The 24170-nt window shown below is 41.8% G+C and overlaps 1 protein-coding gene across 1 annotated transcript; it reads right to left on the reverse strand.

The window, feature by feature from the left end:
- Positions 1-685: 685 nt before the first annotated feature.
- Positions 686-22210, reverse strand: LOC135519750 (ubiquitin carboxyl-terminal hydrolase 37-like). The gene is given in 25 exon segments (XM_064944976.1): positions 686-2928; positions 3521-3659; positions 3925-3994; positions 7363-7478; positions 7614-7674; positions 8545-8705; positions 8946-9171; positions 9282-9417; positions 9577-9627; positions 9822-9986; positions 10206-10285; positions 10412-10529; positions 10771-10994; positions 11092-11215; positions 11499-11630; positions 11873-12028; positions 12146-12185; positions 12188-12238; positions 12418-12506; positions 12775-12852; positions 16061-16176; positions 16270-16358; positions 16487-16652; positions 16799-17006; positions 22038-22210. Coding segments are annotated over 24 exon segments (2853 nt in total). The 5' UTR covers positions 16973-17006; positions 22038-22210; the 3' UTR covers positions 686-2837.
- Between the last annotated feature and the right edge of the window lie 1960 nt (positions 22211-24170).

A 24170-nucleotide genomic window follows, 5' to 3' on the forward strand; every position in this document is an offset into this window, starting at 1 on the left:
AATTCTATGCAATTTTGCCATGGCTAATGCTATGTTCCTTTGCGCAAACATTTTTTTTTTTAATCAATAGGGATGTGCCCTGAACGGCCGTTTTTTCGGACTTTTATTTGATTGTTAGTTCCCAAAAGACAGCACTATAAAAAAAATAGAGTTCAATATCTTTTCTGCATGCTTTCAATCTAGTTAGTTTAATTTGTGCAAAAAATAAATAAAAATAAATATATATATATATAATTAAAAAATAAATCGCTTCTCCAACCCGAAAATTACCACTTAAGATGGCCCGCCTAAGAATTGCAAAAAAAAAAAAAAAACTAATTTGCTCCAATTACTAATTTCCTCCAGGGATAGTTTGAGATTTTGTCATGAAGCCATTTATCTACTTTCCCGAGTCGGATGAACAGCGACAGCCATTTTTGTACACGTTGTAATTTCGCTAACCCTAGATAGCGTTGGCTCATTAAACTACCTCCCAACTTCCATACTAGACGCAGACATAAAAATGGTATCCACGATGATATTCTGTTGCGGCTAGCGATATTCATAAAATAATATTTCACCCCTACGCAAAAAAACATCTAAATATTGTTCATCCAAAAAAGAAACAAAATGTACAGACCCCAGTTTGAAAACCCCTACACTAGGGAACTCCTATGATTGTAAGCTTACAAAAGACAAGCGACTGTTTAGCTTAAGATTTATAAAACATGAATAAAACAGCAACAAACAGTCCATAAGTAAATCATTGAAAGAAATTGCAAACTTCCTTTATCACCCAACTCAAATGAACAGACTTGAAACAAATACAAGCAGAATTGGCAAATCCATGCCACAAAATAAATATTACGCCACATTTCGCAGCATACAGTGCATTTGGAAAGTATTCAGACCCCTTCCCCACATTTTGTTACAGCCTTATTCTAAAATGGATGAAATAAATACAAATCCTCAATCTACACAATACCCCATAATGAGAAAGCAAAAGCGGGTTTAGATTTGTGGTGTGAAAATGAACTATCCCATTTAACATAAGCATTCAGAACCCTTTGCTATGAGACCCAAAATTGAGCTCATGTACATCCTGTTTTCATTGATCATCCTTTATGTTGATACCAGTTGGAGTCCACCTATGGTAAATTCAATTGATTGGACATGATTTGGAAAAGCACACGTCCATACAAGGTCCCACAGTTGACAGTCCATGTCAGAGCAAAAACCAAGCCATGAGGTTGAAGGATTGTGTCGAGGCACAGATCTGGGGGAAGTGTACCAAAACATTTCTGCAGCATTGAAGGTTCCCAAGAACAGTGGCCTCCATCCATTCTTAAATGCCTGAAGTATGGAAGCACCAGGATTCTTCCTAGAGCTGGCCGCCCAGATAAACTGAGCATTTGGGGGAGAAGGGCCTTGGTCAGAGAGATGATCAAGAACTCGATGGTCACTCTGACAGAGCTCCAGAGTTCCTCTGTAGAGATGAGAACCTTCCAGAAGGACAACCATCTCTGCAGCATACCAATCAGGCCTTTATGGTAGAGTGACCAGACGGAAGCCACTCCTCAGTAAAAAGCATATGACAGCCCGCTTGGAGTTTGCCAAAAGGCATCTAAAGGACTCAGACCATGAGAAACAAAATTCTCTGGTCTGATGAAACCAAGATTGAACTCTTTGACCTGAATGTCAAGCCTGACATCTAGAGGAAAACTGGTACTATCCCTACAGTGAAGCATGGTGGTGGCAGCATCATGCTGTGGGGATGTTTTTCAGCTACAGGGACTGGGAGACTCGTCAAGATAGAGGGAAAGATGAACGGTGCAAAGTAGAGAGAGATCCTTGATGAAAACCTGCTCCCGAGTGCTCAGGACCTCAGGCGAAGGTTCACCTTCCAACCGGAAAACGATCCTAAGCACACAGCCAAGACAATGCAGGAGTGGCTTCAGGACAAGTCTCTGAATGTCCTTGAGTGGCCCAGCCGGAGCCCGGAAGTGAACCCGATTTTACATGTCTAAAATCCTGATTTTGCTGGTCAATATGGTTATTGTGTGTAGAGTGATGAGGGAAAAAAACAATTTAATTCATTATAGAATAAGGCTGTAACATAACAAAATGTGGAAGAAATCCAGGTGTCTGAATACTTTCCAAATGCACTGTATAGTCGGTAGAGCATGGCGCTTGCAACGCCAAGCGTCGTGGGTTCGATTCCCGCTGGGGCCACCCATATGTAAAAGTAGTGGCCCCAGCCGACTTGTAAGTCGCTTTGGACAAAAGCGTCTGCTAAATGGGATATATTATTATTATTATAAAAAAAGTACACCCTCCTTACCCTAAACTATATATTTTAGAATACATTTAAATTATATTGGAAATGAAAAGTAAAAACCATACAATCCAAGGAGCACCAACATCAAGCATCTGACACATACTATTTAATTTCTTAAATGCATGACAGTTAATATCATGTGTGCCAAGAAACACTATATTACAACAACAAATCATAGAAAATTAAATAAAGAAGCCTGAAAAGTTCAGGGCTAATTTCTCTCAGTGTTTAATAAAGAAAGAACAGTCTCTTTTCTTTCTTTTGAGAGCACAGTCTCTCATTTCTGAACAGTCCTGGCGAGAAGGACGTTGGCTGTGTGTGCTGACGTCTGAGCCTGCCTTCACGACAGAAGCTACCATAGCCTGTTGTTTTGTTTTAAAAAAGCACAAAGTGCCTGAAGACAGAAAAATGTGGATGTGATCAGTAGTACTGGAGAAAGGTTCTCCTTCATCCCAAACCGACCCATCTGTTGGGGAGAGCTCAGTGTGTTGGTTGGTGTGACTGATGACAGACTGGTGGCTCAGAGGGGCTGCAGGACAGTCCTCCCTGCCTCAGAGGCTCCTCCACCGGCCCCTGTCCTTTCTAGCTCAGACAGCTCCTCAAACACATCCCTGAGGAGAAGGTACACACACACACACAGCAGTCAGTCAAGGCACGGCTTACTGAAACAAATCCACACCCCTTATAGTGGGTTCCAGTGCATAATATGATACACACATTCAATTAAGTTCCCCACAATATCTCCCAACATAAGTGATTGTACTACTTTAGTTTTATTAATGTTCTGATATTAAAACCCCACAGCAAACGTCTAGTTACCAGATGGTTTCACTTTGCCAGTTTATTTTTTTCTGACAAAACAGAAAGACATTTCAACAAATAATATTTTCTTATAGCATGAAAGACGGGAGATTTTGTTCCAGCTTCTGCTCAGAGTTGCCAATCGTATGGACAACCCTGCTTACTAGAGCTGGGTCTCTCTCAGCCTCCACTGCATTATAATCAGTCACACAGACTGGTATAGGGAATATAGTGAGAGGCTGGTGGTTTTTCCCTTACCATAAGAGAACAGAGTTGTGATCAGTAGGAGACACTGTATAAAAACTGAAAATGAAAATCTGCTTCCGTATTGGACAAGTTTCACATTGTTGCCCTAATGAACATAACCCAGCACACAACTGAAACTGGTAGAGGGAGACCAACTTGTGCATGTAGAAAAAGATGTATCCACTGCGGTCACGGTCTCTCTGCACCGTGGCCTCTTGCGTGCGCGACACATCCAGGTCGTTATAGGTCAGCCACGACTGCTTCTTCATGTCGTACACGTCGCTGATGTAATGGCCTGAGGGTCCGGAGATAGAATTATAGGTTAATATTAGACTACAAATATACAGTGTTGCTGCCTCAGCTGACAAATTTTACATTTGTGCTTTACATTATTTTTTAAAAAACAGATTGTGTTATGAGATCAGTCGATACCAAAACAAAATCATAACATTCACATCTCTTACACCGCTATTTGTGGTTACCAGAAATGAGTGCATCTCGTAGCTTGGCCATATACTGTATCTTAGCAGACTGTGGTCTATAGGCAGGGCAGTGCTTACCAGAGGAGGAGCTGCTCCCGATGTGACTGACTACACTGATCAGCCGGAACGAGTTGGCCAAGTCTCCGCTCTGGGAACAAGAAAGGAAGGTGTTCAGCTGGGCCGTTTCTCCCTACTTAATCTTAGACACCCAGAACTAAAATGGTGCGTAGTTGTGCCAGATGCTTTATTGAGTTCTTGGGGGACATGTTAGAAAAGGCACTAACAAGACTAGCAAAGACTCCACTCATCTTGGGCGATATACCGTTATACCCGGGTATTTTGAAACACAGACGGTATGATTTGAAGCAATTATTGAGATGATTGCCACTGACAATCAGCCATTCACAGTGGTGTCTGACGTTGGTTTTCAGCGGCTGATTACTCTTGCTGAACCCCTGTACAGGATCAAAGAGGAAACATTTTACTGCACAGAAATGCAAGATAAAACACATGAGAGTTGATGAAAGTGAAGAATCTGGTGGCACCAGTGAACGCTCCACACATTGCATTCACAACTGACTGCTGGTCAGGCACGACAGAGTCCCTGATGAGCCTTAATGGACATTTCTTTGGCAATGTCTGAACAAGAAAGCAGACTGCTGAATGTCAAGACTATGACTGGATCACACACAGGAAACTGCACCAGAGAGATGTTTTTAACCGTGTTGGAATACTGGGACATCCACACAGAATGTGTAGTGTTGGTCCTCAGGGACAGTGGGGCAAACATGGTGAAAGGTATGAGACTGGCAGTGCTTCCAGACATCAGCTGCAGTGCACATACCCTATAGCTTGTAATCAATGATGGCCTATCCAGTCAGAGAGCTGTGCTAAACATTAATGCCATGTTGAAGAGCTGTGCAACTCACTTTGACCACTCTGTACTGGCCAAACAAAGGCTGAGGTCCATTCAGGAAGAGCTTGGGCCTTCCCAAACACAGCATCATCCAAGCATCATCCAAGCAGTTTAAACTCGCTGGAACTTAACACTACACATGTTGCAGAGGATGTTTGAACAGAGGCGTGCACTGAATGTGTATGCAGGTGAATACGGACACGTCAGCAGTTTGTCTGCTGCACAGTGGGACATTGTCTCTAACTCAATTGAGAGACTGGCACCTATGGAGGCGACACTGGAGATGAGCCACTCCAACTCTACAGCCACTTGCATCATCCCCAGTGTGTCGCTGCTGAAGCTGCAGCAGGAGGGTTCTTCTACTCAAGGCATCAAAACTTTAAGGAAGACCATCTCGGACAGTCTGACGAGGCGGTTCTCCAAGGCCGAGGAGACAAAGTGCCTGGTGCTGGCAACTGTCCTGGATCCACGTTACAAGAGCTAGGCCTTCACCTCAGGGACAGCACTAAAGAAAGCAAAAGAGTGGCTGAAGGAGGAATCTGGCCTACTAAGGAAACCAAATCCCAGAGCCACAGCAGAAGGGACGAGTGAAGAGGAAGACCCAGAACCAGGTGCAAAGAGATAGAGTCCGGGGTAGATCAGCCACCCAGTCTGGTGGACAGCCTCTATAAAAACTGTGCATCGTCTGTAAAGGCTAGACTCTCAGCCTAACAGTCAGTCAAGACTGGTGGGCTGACAGTCTAACTATTGCAAATAATGAATCGATATTAAATGAAGACGATTGTTTGAAGAAATGACCAAGTCTCTCTCAGTACTGAAATTCCACGACACCTGTCATTGACAGAAAGAGCAGCTTGCCTTTGGAGTGGCAGAATGAGGACAGATTACAATCACTCAGAAAGAAGTTTGTCCCCCACCTTCTTCGGGTCCAAGCGAGAGAGTGTTCAGTGAGGTGGGGATCATTTATGATAAGCGAAAGAGCAGACTTACAGGGGAACATGCAGACAAGCACTGCTTTCTGCACTACAACCTAAAACTTCTTAACTGGGAATATTGAAGACTCATGTTTAAAAGGAACCACCAGCTTTCATATGTTCAAGGTTCTGAGCAAAAAACTTAAACGTTAGCTTTTTTTTTACATGGCACATATTGCACTTTTACTTGCTTCTCCAACACTTTGTTTTTTGCATTATTTAAACCAAATTGAACATGTTTCATTATTTGAGACTACATTCATTTGATTATGTATTATATTAAATAAAAGTGGTTATTATTCATTCATTATTATTGAAATTGTCATTCCAAATATATATATATAATTTGGCTGATGAATCGTATCAGTTTTTTTTTGGTCCAGTAATAATCGGTATCAGTGTTGAAAAATCATAAAATCGGTTGACCTCTAGTACACACCATTGAAATTGTAACTTATATTTTCAACCACAAAGATAGCCGCCGGTCCACCCACCGTCAACTTAATTGGTCATGTGTATTCTATTATCTACATTTCTATGATTTCAAAATCTGTTTCCTATGGAGGATTGACAGTATAACTTAACAGACATTCCCATTCAAGGTCAAAATTCTATGATGTGTGCACCATTTTAGTACATTTCATCCGCCAAAATAAGACACCTACCATGTATGCAAGAGCATGCTATGTTTCAACCGATGGCAGGCACAACAAACACCTCAGATTAGGTCAAATAGTCTGCGCATCTCCATGCATAACTTCTAGTGGTTGATCAACTGTATTGCAAGAAAATATTGTTATTTTGGGGGAAATTGAGGTGTTTGATGTATGGGAATTATAATAATGGTAGGCTAATAAAAACATTAAAACATAGACCTAATGATAAAACAGATGCATTTGCCGTTGGTAAGGAGATCACATAGCAGCATATTCCCTAATATATTTCTTTTACTTTTATTATATAGGCCTAAATCATAATCATATTGCGGGACATGTCTCCTTTTCTGACACGACTGGTTTATTTCTGCTACGCAACAAATATTACGCTACCATTTAGCCATCTCTCATTCAATAGCCAAGCATGCTTGAAAGTAAATAGACCGGTTGTCTATTTAAAATATTTGACAGTATTGTTTGGCTACAGTATCGCGATAGGAGTGCGACATCGTAGCCTATTTAATCTCAGAACCTATATGAAAGCAAGATAAACAAAGTACTGAACAATTTGTATTTTCCATAGAAGTGTGGCCTGTAGCATTTAATTTTAAAAGATTTAAAAACATTCTGCCCATACTTCTACAGAAATCTGATCAAATTGCATTTTTTAGAAACACTCATGGTCTAGTTTCAACATCTTCAAATCATACAGCAAATGAAGATGTTTTTGTTACCATAAAATTGCATTTTCCAGGCGGGGCTGTAAAGCTCTCCACGAGCGCACAAACATCGTAGGGCTCTGATTAAAGCAATGAAAACATGCGCATATGTTGCATACGACACGTTTGAGAAATCCCAATAATTTGTTGACATGCAAATCCTAGGAATTTTGTGAAATGTATGCAGTTGATAAATGACACTAACCTGGTGAAGGTTAGTGTGAGAGAAAAGTAGGAGGGAGACTTCGTACCTCAGCATTTCTTTTCAGATCTTCGGTCTCTGCGTCGCTGTACTCCATATCCAGCACCTCCTCGTTTCCAGAGTCCTCGTCTGAACACAGCAGCTCCGGCAACGAATTGTTGAACTCTGGGACGGCGGAGAAAAACGAGGGAGAATCAAGACATGTAAAAATGTGCAAACATACACACACACACACACACCTCTTTACTTTAGTGAAGCTGCGTATTGGCATAAAAAGGGGTAGCAGTGTCTATGCTGTACCTTGCAGGCTGAGCTCTGTGGCTCTCTTGAGGTCGTCGTCCTCCCTCATCTCTTGGGCTTCCTGTAGGAGAAACCACACGTTGCAAAGGTCAGGTTTGCATCGTGGTGATGCAATAACCAGCTGTACTGTCAGGCTCTATCAAAGGTTCACATAGGTAACATTGGCCCTATAGTTTTTTTCTTCCCACCTTTATTTAACCAGGTAGGCTAGTTGAGAACAAGTTCTCATTTACAACTGCGACCTGGCCAAGATAAAGCAAAGCAGTGCGACACAAACACAGAGGTATACATGGAATAAACAAGCGTACAGTCAATAACACATTCGGAAAAAAAAAATAAGTCTATATACAGTGTGTTCAAATGGCGTGAGGTAGGCAATAAATAGGCCATAGTAGCGAGGTAATTACAATTTAGCAGATTAACACTGGAGTGATAAATGAGCAGATGATGTGCAAGTAGAGACACTGGTGTGCAAAATAGCAGAAAAGTAAATAAAAACAATATGGGGATGAGATAGGTAGATTGGGTGGGCTATTTACAGATGGACTATGTACAGCAGCAATCGGTTAGCTGATCAGATAGTTCATGTTTAAAGTTGGTGAGGGGAATAAAAGTCTCCAGCTTCAGCAATTTTTGCAATTCATTCCAGTCACTGGCAGCAGAAAACTGGAAGGAAAGGCAGCCAAAAGGTTTTGGGGGTGACTAGTGAGATATACCTGCTGGAGCACGTGCTAGTGACGGTGGGTCTGAGCTCAAGACAGATTTTTTGTGATCCACAAGAAAACACATTACAGAAGCGGAAGGAGGATTAGCCTACATTACAAAAACGTTGGTGAACCACCAACATCAGGTTTCCCCTACAGTAAAATGTCCAATGGTAGAGCTGTATAGGGGGTCTCTCTCTAATGTCCTAGTGTGTGTTGAGTCTTACATGCTCCTGCAGGCTCTGGGCCAGGGCTTGCTGCAGCTCCTGCTCCTCCCTCTCCTGCTCCAAGCCATACTGCTGCACCCAGTCCAGATCCCCCTGCACCCCCTCGGGGGTCTGGTTCTCCTTGTTCTCATCCATGGTCAGGTCCAGGGAGTCCAGCACGTCTACACACACACAGATACACACTCCGTTTTGCATGGGTTGGTAAAACCAGAGGCTTCTGCATGCGTGTTGTATAATTCAAGTTTATAGTCTTAAAATAGCATAGTTCAATGAAATGAATGGGCATCTAGTAAGTAACTACAGAGAGCTGTTTTGGTGTGTAGTCTCAAAATAATTTTTGTGAACTGTTTAAGCCTTTCCCTCCTGGCTGGTGTGTCTGTGTTTCTGAGATTGGTGGTTACCTGCAGACGGCTTAGTGTCCGTCTCCAGCAGGTCTGGGCGGTAGTTCATCTCCTGGACGACGGTGTCGCCGAAGCCCGTGTCAGGGCTGCTGGTTGGCTCGTCCTCAGGGGCGTGGCAGGAGAGCCCAGCGTCCTGGCGACTCATCTCCAGCACCGCCGCCAGCATTTCCTCATCGTTGATGCTGTTGAAGTCTGACGCGTCTGTCTGGTGGACGCCTCGCTGGACCTAAACACAGCCAGAGCTCATCATGTCACACACTTTCAACCTGGCCCCGCATGTGTCAGCGGTTAGGGTGTAGTAATGTATATCCCCCCCAATCCCTCTGGTGCCCCAACCTCATCTGCTCTGTCATCGGGCAGACAGTCGCTGAGGCGGCGCTTGCGGCTCACCACCTTCCGGCTCAGCTCCTCCTCGCTGTCAGAGTCCACCAGGATAGTGCTGGAGCTGCCCCCCGCCTTCAGAGACAATTTCCTGGTGGAAGGAAATGAAAACAGTAGTTAGAAGAACCAAACATCCACACTTTTGCGCCTCACCAAGGAAACATTGGACTTACAGTGAACATGATCGGCCTTCCTGGGTTGGATGTAAAAGTGGGTGTTAGTGATTCCATGTTGTTAGAGACTGGCTTACCGAAGTAGTGAGGAGGAGTTCACCGACTGGGAGGCCTTCAGTGTTCGTGACCTGTACAATTTTTTTTTTAATAAAACAAAGCGTGGTAGGTTAGAAAACAAAATATTCACGTGCTGTGATAAATGTCCAAATAACATTGAAGACCCATCTGTGTGGTGACTTCAAAATAAAAAGTGAACATTGCCCCAAACAATTTGACAGTCTCCAAGTGTGCTTGTGTGTGTGTGTGGGGGGGGAGTTCTTACATGGCGACGTTTGCGCTCCAGCCCAGACTGAGTGGGGGGCGAGTGTCGTCCGTGCAGTGGGACAGCAGCGTGAGGTAGCGGGGGATCATCACCTGCTGGCCTAGCTTACTGTTCAGTGACAGCTGGGCGTTGAAGCTGTAGCGCTTCAGGTGCAGAATTAGAACTCTGCATGAGGGAAAGGATAGAAAGCGATGTAGGGTTACCTCTTTCTCATTCAATTTGGTCATGGCAATGGCCCAAATTACACCCTACTCCTGTGCACTATATAGGGAATAAACAGAAATTTAAAATAAGACACAACCCAGGTGAATGATCAGCTTAGTACGGAGTTGGTGTTCTTAACACCAGGGCTAAAAGATCCCCGCTGTAGACAAATGGGAGCACCTGGGGAGTCGGCTGAATTTATGAGTCACCGTCGCCACTTTCCCGCTGCACTTCTCACACGAATACTCTATTTCCTCGATCTGGAATACACAGAAAGAAATTGTAACTCATCTACGTGATATTATGATTTAAATATTATGTGGACTGTTTCAGAGATAGATAGATAGATAGACATGTGGTGGTTTGTGGGGACAGTGGGCACACACCCTGAAGAAGAGGTCCAGAGAGTCCTGGATGGACCGGAGAGGGATGGTCTTCTTCCTGCGAGGCAGGTCAATGGACAGGTCGTTGAACTGCTCCCGCTTGGTCACCACCTCGCCACAGCTGAAACCACACATAACAGCACAACCTTTGTTATGATTTGTCATTAATAACATGACATTCAGTGAGTCTTTAGAACAATTTCATATGCTTTGTAGAGGTAACATCACAAAAACTAAAAGGGATGGACTCAAGAGAAAATCTTGACATTTGTATGTAATGGAGATGCGTTATTTTATTTACCATCAAGGTAGAGACTTACCACCCAGGAATCCACAGTCTGAAAAGGGGGCAACTCACTTACTCTTTGCAGGTGATGGTGTGCTGCACCTCAAACTCCATGTTAACCACCACAGGACAGGTGTAGATGCGCGAGGTGTCCGCTTCCTCCCCGGGCCGGGCTGCGGCCGCCTGCTGGGGAGGCTCATCCCACGCGGCCGCTGCAGACTCGCTTTTCCAGCTCTTGTTCATTTTCTCCACGTCCTCCTTCAGCTGGTCCAGGCACTGGCTCAGAAACTCATGGGCATCCTATAGAGAGAGAGAATGAGGAAGTCACCATGTGAGCGAATATACCGAGCCGCGTAAGAGTAAATGGTGGTGGTGGTGTTAATATTGTAGGTCTTACGTTCTGCATGTATCCGGAGAAGCGCTCGGCGGTAGAGGAGATGGCACTCTTCACTCTCCTCAGCAGGTCTTTCTTCACCTCGGGGCACGAGATGTCCTTCTTGGCCAGCAAGTGGGCAAAGCGTCTGCATGCACAGGAGAAAGGGAGGGGGGGGGGGGGGGGTTAGGGGTCCATAAGGGCGCAGGGCAGTTGCACAAGTCAGCTAAGCAGTTAATTTGGTGACATCACTAAGCCACCAAAACAGATTTTTAAAAGGTGCATCCCTTGGAAAAAGTAGAAATCTTTTGTGTTTAAGAAGAAACAAGGTGAGGACATTTAAAGAACTGATCAAACTAATGACAGTTTCCTATATTCAGTTATGGGATTAGCTGAAGAGGCTGACTGATGAAACACGAACACCAGCCTACCTGAGCAGGGCGTTGAATGGGACCTTCTTCCATGGGATTCCCTGCTTCAGCAGATCATTGGAGAATGATGGCAGGCTGAAAAGAGACTGGAGGATGGCGTTCATGTAACACGTGTTGCCCAGGTTGGAGAATCTGCAGCAAAGATGTTAAGAGGACACTTGAGTTATACTCTATATCCGTACCACCACTACAACCATTGGTGGTAAGAATACATGTTGTGACATGGAAGTGTCTGTACTGGCATACTCATAACAAGCATGAACAGTTACAGTAAATGACTAACTTCTGGTAGTTAGGCAGCACTAGAACTGCCCCTCATTGACTATGGAGGTTAACTTCAGAATCACCACTATAACCCTGAGGTGGCTCCTTACCCTTGCAGTGGAGGCTGGGGCTGGGCCAGAGTGGACGGTCTCGGTTTGTTCCAGCCACCGTAGTCCAGAGTGGGGCGCACTTTCTTTAAGGGGGTTGAGTGATTGGGTAACATGAGACTTCTCTTAGCCGAGGTGGTCTGGGATGTAGTGGATGGCCTATTGGGGGGGGGGGTGGCAGCATCTTAAAAATACATTCTAATGCATCATTAACAACAATGGAACAACCTGGTTAAATAAAGGTAAAACATTATTATTATTTTTTTTTTTACTTACCTGTCTAGAAAGGATTGACTCGCAGAGTAGTCTTTGGTCGCGATCGGCTGCCGTAGAATGACGTGGGCTGAAGTGGTGCCTGGACCAGTGAAACTGTTGGCAAAGCCAGACAGTTATCAGACGTGTACATGACTCTGCAACAAAATTTCCTCATGGGGACAATAAAGTCAGTAATGTCAGGTAAAGACAGGGCGCCTGGAGACGCTTCTGTTCTAGTCCGGAGAAGGACATCCCCACTTTGTATGTGTAGCAGACTGACTGAGGGTCTTCACCTGAGCTACGGTTCTCCTCCGCCTGTTTCAGCTTGTCTTTGCAGCTCAGCAGAAATTTCCTGGAGGGGTCCGACGTGGCCTTGTTGTTGCTGATATAAAATAAGATTAAAGAGAACAGTTTAAATTAAGTGGAAGACAATGGTTTCACTACCATTGCCCCAAATTTATTTCCCATAGAATAGTGTTCAGATCCCAGTAATGGTAGCAGTGTATGGTACATTCCTGGTCAATATCGGTCAGTGGACTACAGACAAGACATTTTCATAGGACAGCATTTCAATTCCTAAATTGACAGGAAGGGATGTGAAATCAACCCAAAACTTTGCTTGGTAGAGTAACATATTGGCTTTGTCATACCTGGATGAGTCATTCTCCTTGGGGTAGTCCTCAGTCAGGTCACAGTCAAAGATATGGAGTCTCTTCCTCTTCTCATTCCTGAGGGGGCAAACACAGCATTAAGATTGGTTACGAGACCAATAAATACAAAAAAAAACGAATGCCACTGTCAAGTGTAGAAATGTTCTCTCAGTGGAAAGGCTAGTGAGAGGGGAGGAGATTTGGGACAGAGGTTGTGTTGCAAAGTGGTCCTGTGACTCATTTGGTAGAGCAATGAGATTACAACGCCAAGAGTTGTGGGTTCGATTCCCGTTGGGGCCACACATGTAAAATGTATGCACGCATTACTAAGTCACATTGGATAAAAGCGTCTGCTAAATGACATGCAGTGAGGTCCAAAAGTATTTGGACAGTGAATTATTATTTTGGGGTTGTTTTAGCTCTGTACTCCAGCACTTTGGATTTGAAATGTTGCAATGACTATGGAGTAGAGGTCGAACGATTAATCGGAATGGCCGAAGTTTTCATATCAATCGGAAATGGGTATTTTTGGGCGCAGATTTGCCCCCCCCCAAAAAAATGTATACATTTATTTAACTAGGCAATTCAGTTAAGAACACATTCTTATTTTCAATGACGCCCTAGGAATGGTGGGTTAACTGCCTCGTTCAGGGGAAGAACGACAGATTTTCACCTTGTCAGCTCGGGGGACCCAATCTTGCAACCTTACAGTTAACTAGTCCAACGCAATAACGACCTGCCTCTCGTTGCACTCCACAAGGAGACTGACGGCCTGTTATGCGAATGCAGTAAGCCAAGGTAAGGTGCTAGCTAGCATTAAACTTATCTTGTAAAACACTGGCAATACTAAAGTGCCTATAAGAACATCCAATAGTCAAAGGTTCATGAAATACAAATGGTATAGAGGGAAATAGTCCTATAATTCCTATAATAACTACAACCTAAAACTTCTTACCTGGGAATATTGAAGACTCATGTTAAAAAGGAACCACCAGCTTTCATATGTTCTCATGTTCTGAGCAAGGAACTGAAACGTTAGTTCTTACATAGCACATATTGCACTTTTACTTTCTTCTCCAACACTTTGTTTTTACATTATTTAAACCAAATTGAACACGTTTCATTATTTACTTGAGGCTAAATTGATTTTATTGATGTATTATATTAAGTTAAAATAAGTGTTCATTCAGTATTGTTGTAATTGTCATTATTACAAATAAAAATCGGCATCGGCTTTTTTGGTCCTCCAATAATCGTTATCGAAAAATCATAAAATCGGTCGACCTCTACTATAGAGGTTAAAGTTTAGACTGTCAGCTTTAATTTGAGGGTATTTTCATCAAGGGTTGGAACTGGTTCAGTGAACAGAACATTAGAAAATACATTTTGTTAAGGAACAGAATAAGAACAGAAGTGATCTATACTGTTCCAGAACATAACCGTTATTTTAAAGGCATGGGAACCAGTTAACTTCTTTGGGACTGGGGGGGCAGTATTGAGTAGCTTGGATGAATAAGGTGCCCAGAGTAAACTGCCTGCTACTCAGGCCCAAAAGCTAGTATATGCATATAATTAGTAGATTTGGATAGAAAACACTGAAGTTCCTAAAACTGTTTGAATGATGTCTGAGTATAACAGAACTCATAAGGCAGGCAAAAACTCAAGAAATAAATCCAACCAGGAAGTGGGAAATCTGAGGTTTGTAGGTTTAAGTCTTTGCCTATCCAATATACAGTGTCTATGGGGTCATATTGCACTTCCTAAGGCTTCCACTAGATGTCAACAGTCTTTAGAACATGGTTTCAGGCTTCTACTATGAAGGGGGAGCCAATAAGATCTGTTTGGCAAAGGGGTCTGGCAGAATGCCATGAGCTAAATCATACGCGCGGCCGTGAGAGCGAGCAGCGTTCCCTTTCATTTCGAAAGACGTAGGAATTGTCCGGTTGGAATATTATTGAATATTCATGATAAAAACATCCTAAAGATCGATTCTATACATCGTTTGACATGTTTCTACGAACTGTAATAGAACTTTTTTTACTTTGTCTGAACTAAGTGCTCACGCATTGTACATTTGGATTACTGTACTAAACGCGAACAAAAAGGATGTTTTTGGACATAAATGGAACAAAACAAACATTTATTGTGGAACTGGGATTCCTGGGAGTGCATTCCGATGAAGATCAAAGGTAAGTGAACATTTATCATTTGTGACACATCTCCTTGGTTGGAAAATGGCTTTATGTTTTTCTGTGGCTAGGAGCTGACCTAACATACTTTTATGGTGTGCTTTTACCGTAAAGCCTTTTTGAAATCTGACACAGCGGTTGCATTAAGGAGAAGTTTTTTTAAATGAGTGTTTCACACTTGTATCTTTTATCAACGTTTATGTTGAGTATTTCTGTAATTTGATGTGGCTCTCTGCACTTTCACCAGATGTTTGTTTGAGACAATGCATTTCTGAACACAACACCAATTTCAAATGAGGTTTTTGGACATAAACAAAAACACACATTTATTGTCTAACATGGAGTCCTGGGCATGCCATCTGGTGAAGATCAAAGGTTAGTGATTAATTTTAATGCTTTTTTGTGACACCTCTCCTTCTTTGGAAAAGATGGGAGCGTCCCACATATCCCAGAGAAGTTAATAACATTCTGTTACATAATTTCCCCCCCAGTCCCACAAAAAACACAAAGCCCTCCCTCTATTAACCAAACTTCTTTCATTGTCTGCCAGCCAGCTGAAAATCTGTAGCCTACCGATATTACAAGCGTGACTCAGAAGATAAGGAGATAGATTTTCCATGACAAGAATGGATTAACTTTTTTTAATGCTAGTTAGGGATACTATAGTTATCCTCACCTTTCACATTGGATTTATTAAACTACAAAAAAGTAAGATGTGTTTTTAATTCTGGTGCCACTCTGCACACACAAGCTTGTTAGCTTCTCTGGTCCAACGTTAAGCCAACTGAAGTTCAAAAACATTCAAAGTTCCTCCATAGAAGCCACTCCTCCGTAGGAATAATTCTATGGGCCTAATTTAGATAATGCATGTCATCACAAGATGCCCAGTGCTTCAAGCCAAATCTCTTCCACCCCCTCTCCCCACCAGCAAAATTGTCATTGCCCTACACTTTCCACCACGTATGTAAACAACTCACTGGGCTACAGCTTGCCCGCTCCATAGCACGCTGCTCTGTCCACACCGCATGATTGGTGAAGTAATTTAATGTGGAGCTAAAAAAAAGATATGATTTCCCTCTGTAGGAGGGAATGACTACCTGTTCTCAGACAGCCCACTGCGGGCAGGTGTGGAGGTCACTCTGCTGGGGCTACCCAGGGGCTTGCGGGTCGTCGTCTCCTCCCTGTTGTCCACAATGGGTCGTCTGGGTGTTGTCTTGATAAAGAGGCAGAGTTTAAGTGGATGAGCTTGTCAGAGGTACTTAGTGTGGTTTTAAATGACAGGTGTTTTCTAAACGCAATTATTTACCTGTCTTTCTCCATGCGGACTGGTCTCATTCTTTACGGATCGATTCCCGAGCACACCAAAGCTGGCACTTCCCTGGGAGGTCTTTAGAACTACCAGAAAACAACACTTACTTTCCAGCAGAGGGACTGGTCCACAGTAAATCATGCTGCAACTTTAAGAAACAGCTTAAGTCTTTAAAAAATATAATAATAATTAATGATTTCCAATAGATTGTTACCGGTTGATTTTCCATGCTTCAGCTTTTCAAGGTATTCTTTCATTTTCTCAGCCACAACAGGGGGAACTCTCTCAAGGGTGACTATGCTGTCATCTTTCAGAGTCACCACAATTCGTCTCATAGTGTGTATGGGCTGCATCACGACATTATTCACATTATGGTTGAGCTGAAAGCATAGAAATATATAATGAACATATACATTCAGACTGCCTTAACAAACAGAATTTCTCAGCTATTCAAGTCCAATGTAAGCATGCAATTTTGTTACGTGAAATGAGCACGTATGGGGAAAAAAACACTATTATACAATACCTGGAAATTTTTGGCTGCACCACCGGCACTAAACTTCAGGCACAGGTTGACTTTGTTATCCTTCTCAAGAACCTCAAAGGTCCCCTCCTTCCATCGAGTGGTGCCCACATCTATGCTGTTGTAGCGGATTTTGACAACAGCACCACTGGAGAGTTTGGGCACTGCAACTGCCATTGGTGACTGTCAGGGTGGTGCTCTCCAAAACAACCTTAATGGAAGGGAAAAGTAGAAGGACATATTCTTAAAATATATACAGTGGCAAGAAAAAGTATGTGAACCTTTTGGAATTACCTGGATTTCTGTATAAATTGGTCATAACATTTGATCTGTTCTTCAGCTAAGTCACAACGATAGGAAAACAGTGTTTAACACACAAATTATTGTATTTTTATTGTCTATATTGAATATATTTAAACATTCACAGAGTAGGTTGTAAAATGTATGTGAACCTCTAGGCTAATGACTTCTCCAAAAGCAAATGGTCCAATCAATGAGGCAAGACTTGCCCTATAAAAAAAACCTCAAAATTTGAGTTTTCTATTCACAAGAAGCATTGCCTGATGTGAACCATGCCTCGAAAGAATATTACAAATTTTTTACTTGCATAAAGCTGGAAACGGTTACAAAAGTATCTCTAAAAGCCTTTATGTTCATCAGTCCACGGTAAGACATTGTCTGTAAATGGAGAAAGTTCAGCACTGTTGCTACGCTCCCAAGGAGTGGCTATCCTGCAAAGGTGACTGCAAGAGCACAGAGCAGAATTCTCAATGAGGTTAACTTGAGTGTAGGGGGCAGGCTTTTTGTTTTTGGCTATTAAAAAAAGTACCCATATGAAACTGCCTATTTCTCAGGCCCAGAATCTAGAATATGCATATAATTGTCAGATTAGGATAGAAAACTCTCTGAAGTGTCCAAAACTGTCAAACTATTGTCTGTGAGTATAACAGAACTGATATCGCAGGCGAAAACCAGGAAGTAAAGTTTTTCCTGAAAGCTCTCTATTCCATTGGATGCCTTGCCTCCATTTAAAGGGATATCAACCAGATTCCTTTTCCTATGGCTTCCTCAAGGTGTCAGACTTTAGACATAGTTTCAGGCTTTTATTTTGAAAAATGAGCGAGAAAGATAACATTGCGTCAGTGGATAGCTGGGTGTTCACAGAGTTTTGCTTGCGCAACAGAGTGGGGCAGCCATGGTCTCTCCCTCTCCTATTGAAAAAGCGACAGTCCCGGTTGATATATTATCGATTATATATTTTAAAAACAACCTGAGGATTGATTATAAAAAACATTTGACATGTTTCTGTGGACATTACAGATACAATTTGGAATTTGTCTGCGATGTCGTGACTGCTCGAGCCTGTGGATTTCTGAACATAACGCGACAAACAAATGGAAGTATTTTGGATATAAAAATAATCTTTATGGAACATTTGTGTAACTGGGAGTCTTGTGAATGCAAACCTCCGAAGATTATCCAAGGTAAGTGATTTAATCTATTGCTTTTCTGACTTTCGTGACTAATCTACTCGGCTGCTAGGTGTTTGTAACATTTTGTCTACTGAGAGAGATGTTCTTACATAAACGCTTTTTATGCTTTTGCCAAAAAGCTGTATTGAAATCTGACATGCCAAGTGGATTAACAACCAGCTAAGCTGTGTTTCGCTATATTGCACTTGTGATTTCATGAAAACTAAATATTTTTAGTAATTTCATTTGAATTTGGCGCTCTGCAATTCAGCGGGTGTTGATGAAAATGATCCCGCTAACGGGATGGGTGCGTCAAGAAGTTAGGAAGAATCCTACAGTGTCCGCTAAAGACTAACAAAAATCTCATAAACATGCTAACATCTCTGTTGACGAGTCTACGATACGTAAAACACTAAACAAAGAATGGTGTTCATGGGAGGACTCCACAGAAGAAGCCACTGCTGTCCAAAAAAAACATTGCGGCAAAAGAGTACCTGGATGCGCTACTGGCAAAATATTCTGTGGACAGATGAAACTACAGTTGAGTTGTTTGGAAGGAAAACACAACACTATGTGTGGAGAAAAAAAGGCACAGCACACAAATATCAAAACCTCATTTCAACTGTAAAGTACGGTGGAGGGAGCATCATGGTTTGGGGCTGCTTTGCTGGACAGCTTGCTATCGTCGATGGGAAAATGAATCCAAGTTAATCAAGACATTTTACAGGAGAATGTAAGGCTATCTGTCCGCCAATTGAAGCACACCAGAAGTTGGGTGATGCAACAGGACAACGACCCAAAACACAGAAGTAAATCAACAACAGAATGGCTCAACAGAAGAAAATACGGCTTCTGGAGTAGAGGTCGACCGATTAATCGGAATGGCCAATTAATTGGGGCCGATTTCAAGTTTTCATAACAATCGGAAATCGGTATTTTTGGATGCAGATTTTGCAGAAATCTTTTTTTTTTTACACCTTTATTTAACTAGGCAAGTCAGTTAAGAACACATTCTTAATTTCAATGACGGCCTAGGAACGGTGGGTTAACTGCATTGTTCAGTGGCAGAACGACAAATGTTTTACCTTGTCATCTCTGGGATTCAAACTTGCAACCTTATGGTTAACTAGTTCAACACTAACCACCTGCCTCTCATTGCACTCCACGAGGAGCCTGCCTGTTACACGAATGCAGTAGAAGCCAAGGTAAGTTGCTAGCTAGCATTAAACTTCTCTTATAAAAAAAACAATCAATCATAATCACTAGTTAACTACACATGGTTGATGATATTACTAGTTTATCTAGCCTGTCCTGCGTTGCATATAATCAATCGATGCAACGCTGGGGGATGATTTAACAAAAGCGCATTTGCAAGAAAAAAAAGCACAATCGTTGCACGACTGAACCTAACCATAAACACCAATGCCTTTCTTAAAATCAATACACAGAAGTATATATTTTTAAACCTGCATATTTAGCTCCTTTCCGATTTCAGTGGAAGGGACGGAGACTAGTCAGGATCGAGGGAAAGATTAACAGAGTTAAGTACAAAATAGATTCTTGATGAAAACCTGCTCCAGAGCACTCAGGACCTCAGTCTGGGTGGGCCTATGACCTGCCAGGCCCACCCTTGCCCAGTCATTGGAAATCCATAGATTAGGGCCTAATAAATTGATTTCAATTGACCGATTTCCTTATATGAACTGTAACTCAGTAAAATCTACGAAATTGTTGCATTTATATATGTTTTTGTTCTATACAAGCATACATTTTCAAAATGCATACTGCCTCCAGCTCTTGCAAAGTGGTGTGTGACATGCTGATGAAGCCTGCCTTCTGCTGCGATTTGATCCCACATTCAAAACAACTGGGACTTTAGTGCATTCAAGACACAACTGGGAAAAATTATATTTGTATGGTCCTCCAACACAGAATTCCAACTCGAGTCTCTTTCTAGAACTCTTGACATTCGATGTAAAGATCACGGACGCCATAATTTCACTTCGTACTTTTCCCCAGAGTTCCCAATTGTCTGGAAAGCACCACAGGATGCTGCAGCAGCAGCTCCTACGTTGTATGATAGATTTCCCACTCAAAGGCCTTGTATCTGTATGCATGTAATAAATAAGATACATAACGAACACAGCATACTGTCCACACACGGCAAACTAATTCCACTAAATTAACCTATAGACCGATAAGCACAACCAGTCAAATGTATTTCTATCAATTAATAGGCTAAAAGGCATCATTTCGCAATGGGATTTTTTCCCTTCTCCCGGACAATTAGCCCATGCCAACATTATTTAGCGGCTTTCCTAAAAAATATCTGACAAAAGCCAGCTATTATCTGCTTGGAAACCTTTAGGTGGAACAGGGTATTCAGGTGGCACAGGGTTGGGTGTATTTTTGGCACTCTAGGCCTAATCAGTTGCACTACTGAATACAGCATAACTGTGACATACAGCCCAACTGTTAATAATTGGCCATTAATAACACTGCTTTTTGTTCATGACCACCGGACTTTCAATTAATGGGTTTCACATGCTGTATTTTAAATAAATTCTTTATAGACTAATTAGCATATTATAGTACATATCTAATTTGCACAAAGTCAGAAAGTTTACTTTCATAAATTGTTTCAACTCAGTTTTGCATAAAGCATTTAATATTGGTTAATAATGACAATCCTACCTTAAAATGGGCTTAATTCACAGCAGTTATTTTGTATAATATTGCATGCAAATTAATTTAATAAAAAAAAAAGTGTGCTACATCAGCCCGGACTATGTCATAACAATATGGCCACCCTATCTTCAGATATTGGACATAAGGTATTGAATTGAGATTCCAGACAGGTGATTTGATGCTTTATTGTCGACAAGGGATTATCAATGACCTGTCCGCGACCCTTTTCGGTCAATTAAAAATAAAACATCTCAGCAATAGAAAATCCTATCCTCATGAAATAAATTGTTCTGTGTTCCTGAAAAGCTGCTCTACAACATGAAATACTCAGTATAACACCAGAAACCTAACACCCTAATTGTGGCTAAAGTTGCAAGCATAGGTAACATTATTGGTAAATCTAATTGCTGAAATGTAGTTAACAAATTTAGTTGATTTGCATAGGGAACTAACGTTAGAGATGGGCATGCTCTCAGATAGCTCTGTAAATGTAGGGTTTTAGCTGGATGTCAGAATAGTTTGCGATGTTAGCGTTAACGCTACCTGGTTAATAATTGAACTGGCATAACGATGTTTAGCTACTGCAACGTTATGGAATCGATTGCATGAAAATATGATGAGTTTATAGATTCAACTGTATCACCTACTTGTTCAATGTGGATGGTCAGATCAGCTAACGTTAGTTGATAGTCATAAGAATCCGACTAGACGTTACTGATGGCTAGCTAGCTAACTTGACGTTATATCAGTTCTGGGGACATAGGGGGAGGACCCAACCATTACACGCGGGTCAGTTAACTAGCTAACGTTAAGCGACTGTACAGCTAACGTTGGCTTGCTAACAAAACGGGGCCAACTGAATTTTATAAAATGAGATTGACGCCCCCTATCAACTCAGCAAAACACAACTGGATAGTTGCACATTGAACCTAGTCTAGCCATTTCCCCTGCACGATAGCTGGCTACTAAAAAGGCCGAGGATATAACGTCTGCTAGCTAACTAACTGGCTAATTTGCTTGTTTGCCATTTGATGGAGGTGAAAACATCGTCTAAACTTAATTACAAGGCAAAAAACACTTACCCGAATGAAATATCCTTGAACCGAAACTTTTAAAATAAAATAAAAATATATCTCTATATAAGTCCTAAGGGAGTAGTAAAATTGTTTTTTTTTGCCGGCATTCGGTGGCCCCAATATTATATTGTTGACAGTGTGGTCCACACACACACGACGTTTTCCTACCGTACTCGATGATGGCGGGAATGTGAAAATGTAAAGCGGAAATGATATAGCGGAACCAAAGAGAATGATAGAGGCCTCTACTGGCCAAAAAGGTCGTATTAGCCTGATCATCGTCATTGCTGGCTTATTCTACTTTGAGGAATTATGGCAGACTACTGGTGTATTGCCGCCACCTACTGTAAATGGTAGTGAAACAAAATTATAGCATTCGCAGGAAAGGGGGTCCTGATATTATACAAAATACATTTGAATTAAAAACCCATTCTACTCCTTCACTCAGAATTCAAATAACTTCCCTACATAAACTCAGGGGTCTGTGATGACCATGCCTTGTAATGCCTCTGCTGTAAAATCCCAATTTCCCCCCAAAAAACTCAATCGCACTCACGACGATGTCCATTTCCTCAGCTTTTCCACCTTCTTGACATGCAACATTTCAGATTCCCTCTGTTGACCAATGAATCGTCTCTGGTGTCTCTACTCCTACTATCATTAGTTCTTAAACATCACTCATTTATTTCTTCCACTCTTCTCAATGCCTCCGGATAGGAGACATGCTGGACAGCCCGTATTCTTGCCACCTCTGTCTCCTCCACCCTAACAGGACACTTCAGAAATTTGGCCGCATGTTCAATTGCAGAATTTCTGCTCAGCTGGCATACGATACTCCTTCCTTCTACATACACTTGACACATGGCCATATAATTTGCATTTGCAGACACAAAGAAAACGTATCATTATTCTCACCAATTTACCCAATGCATCCACGATTTTTAGAGACTTCAAACGGATCTCTCAGGTAACATTGACCCAAAACACTTACTTGGCTTGGATTCCACTACCACTTTTCTTCTCTTATATCCTTTTGTATTTGCCATTGTAAATCCAATATTTTTTTCCTCTCATCTCCACGAGACACGCAATCTGATTCAAACAAAACATCCGCTTCCTCTATTTCCCAACCTTGACCTTCAGTTACAACTACCACAGCCAAGTCCCCATTGCAGGCTTCCACCATTTTAATGTAGTCAACTGGGTGGGACTTCCAACTGCATTTGCTGATCCCTCCTGGTGACCCTGTTGGAGTCATGTCCAGGAAGGATCAGCCAATTGTGAAGAAGAAAATTGACTACTTCAAAATGGAGATTGCCTCAATGGCGCTGCCCATGCTGTCACATACGCAAAACAGAGATACTTTTGAGTAGATGGGAATCTCAATGGGAAGTGCGTTGCATTCTGGGAAAACTCAGACAAGTAGATCTCTTCTTCAAGGAATGGGAGTCAATTGGATGCTAGCACAAAAAGCCAACATGAGCATGAATTATGTAAACAAGAAGCTCAACATTACAAATCGTTTCCAGGATTTGAGATAATTAGCTTTGAAATCGTAAAATTACATACTTCTGAGGAAAATAGGCAGATTTCTCAACTCATTCCCTGACTTTTAGACAGGATTGCGTGACGATTAGCTTAGCAACCGCTTGGTGCATCACAACAACATGAATGCAATTGGTCGACAGTCTGCTGGGCGGGGGGCGTTATATGATTTACTATTCATTTCCAGCTGTGATTCTTATCTCCTCCTTTTCTAATAAATCTGGCTATAATGGCACATATACAAAATTTAGTCCTCTATCAGTATAACAAGAACACCTACCTCAAGACCATTTGCAAACACAAGCTCAGTGAAATCAGCATCTTTTAGGTGCATTAAGCTCAAAAAGCTTCAAAATAAAAGTAGTTTGTTACCTTGAACACATAAACACATTTTCTTTGAAAATGTTGGTTGCCGTTAAAAGGCACTGTAAGATTTACCATTAAGCACGTATAACGCCCTTATAATGTGTTAGTATTTTCTCACAATTATTTTGCCTAAATAACAACTATTTTCAGTCTGTTGAAAATGTGCAGAATGTAAATAAATATATGAGAAATTTGAAAGGGCCAGTTTCCTTTGTTCTCTTGTGTCTT

Source organism: Oncorhynchus masou, chromosome 29 (assembly GCF_036934945.1).
Source record: "Oncorhynchus masou masou isolate Uvic2021 chromosome 29, UVic_Omas_1.1, whole genome shotgun sequence".
NCBI classification, from domain to species: Eukaryota; Metazoa; Chordata; class Actinopteri; order Salmoniformes; family Salmonidae; genus Oncorhynchus; species Oncorhynchus masou.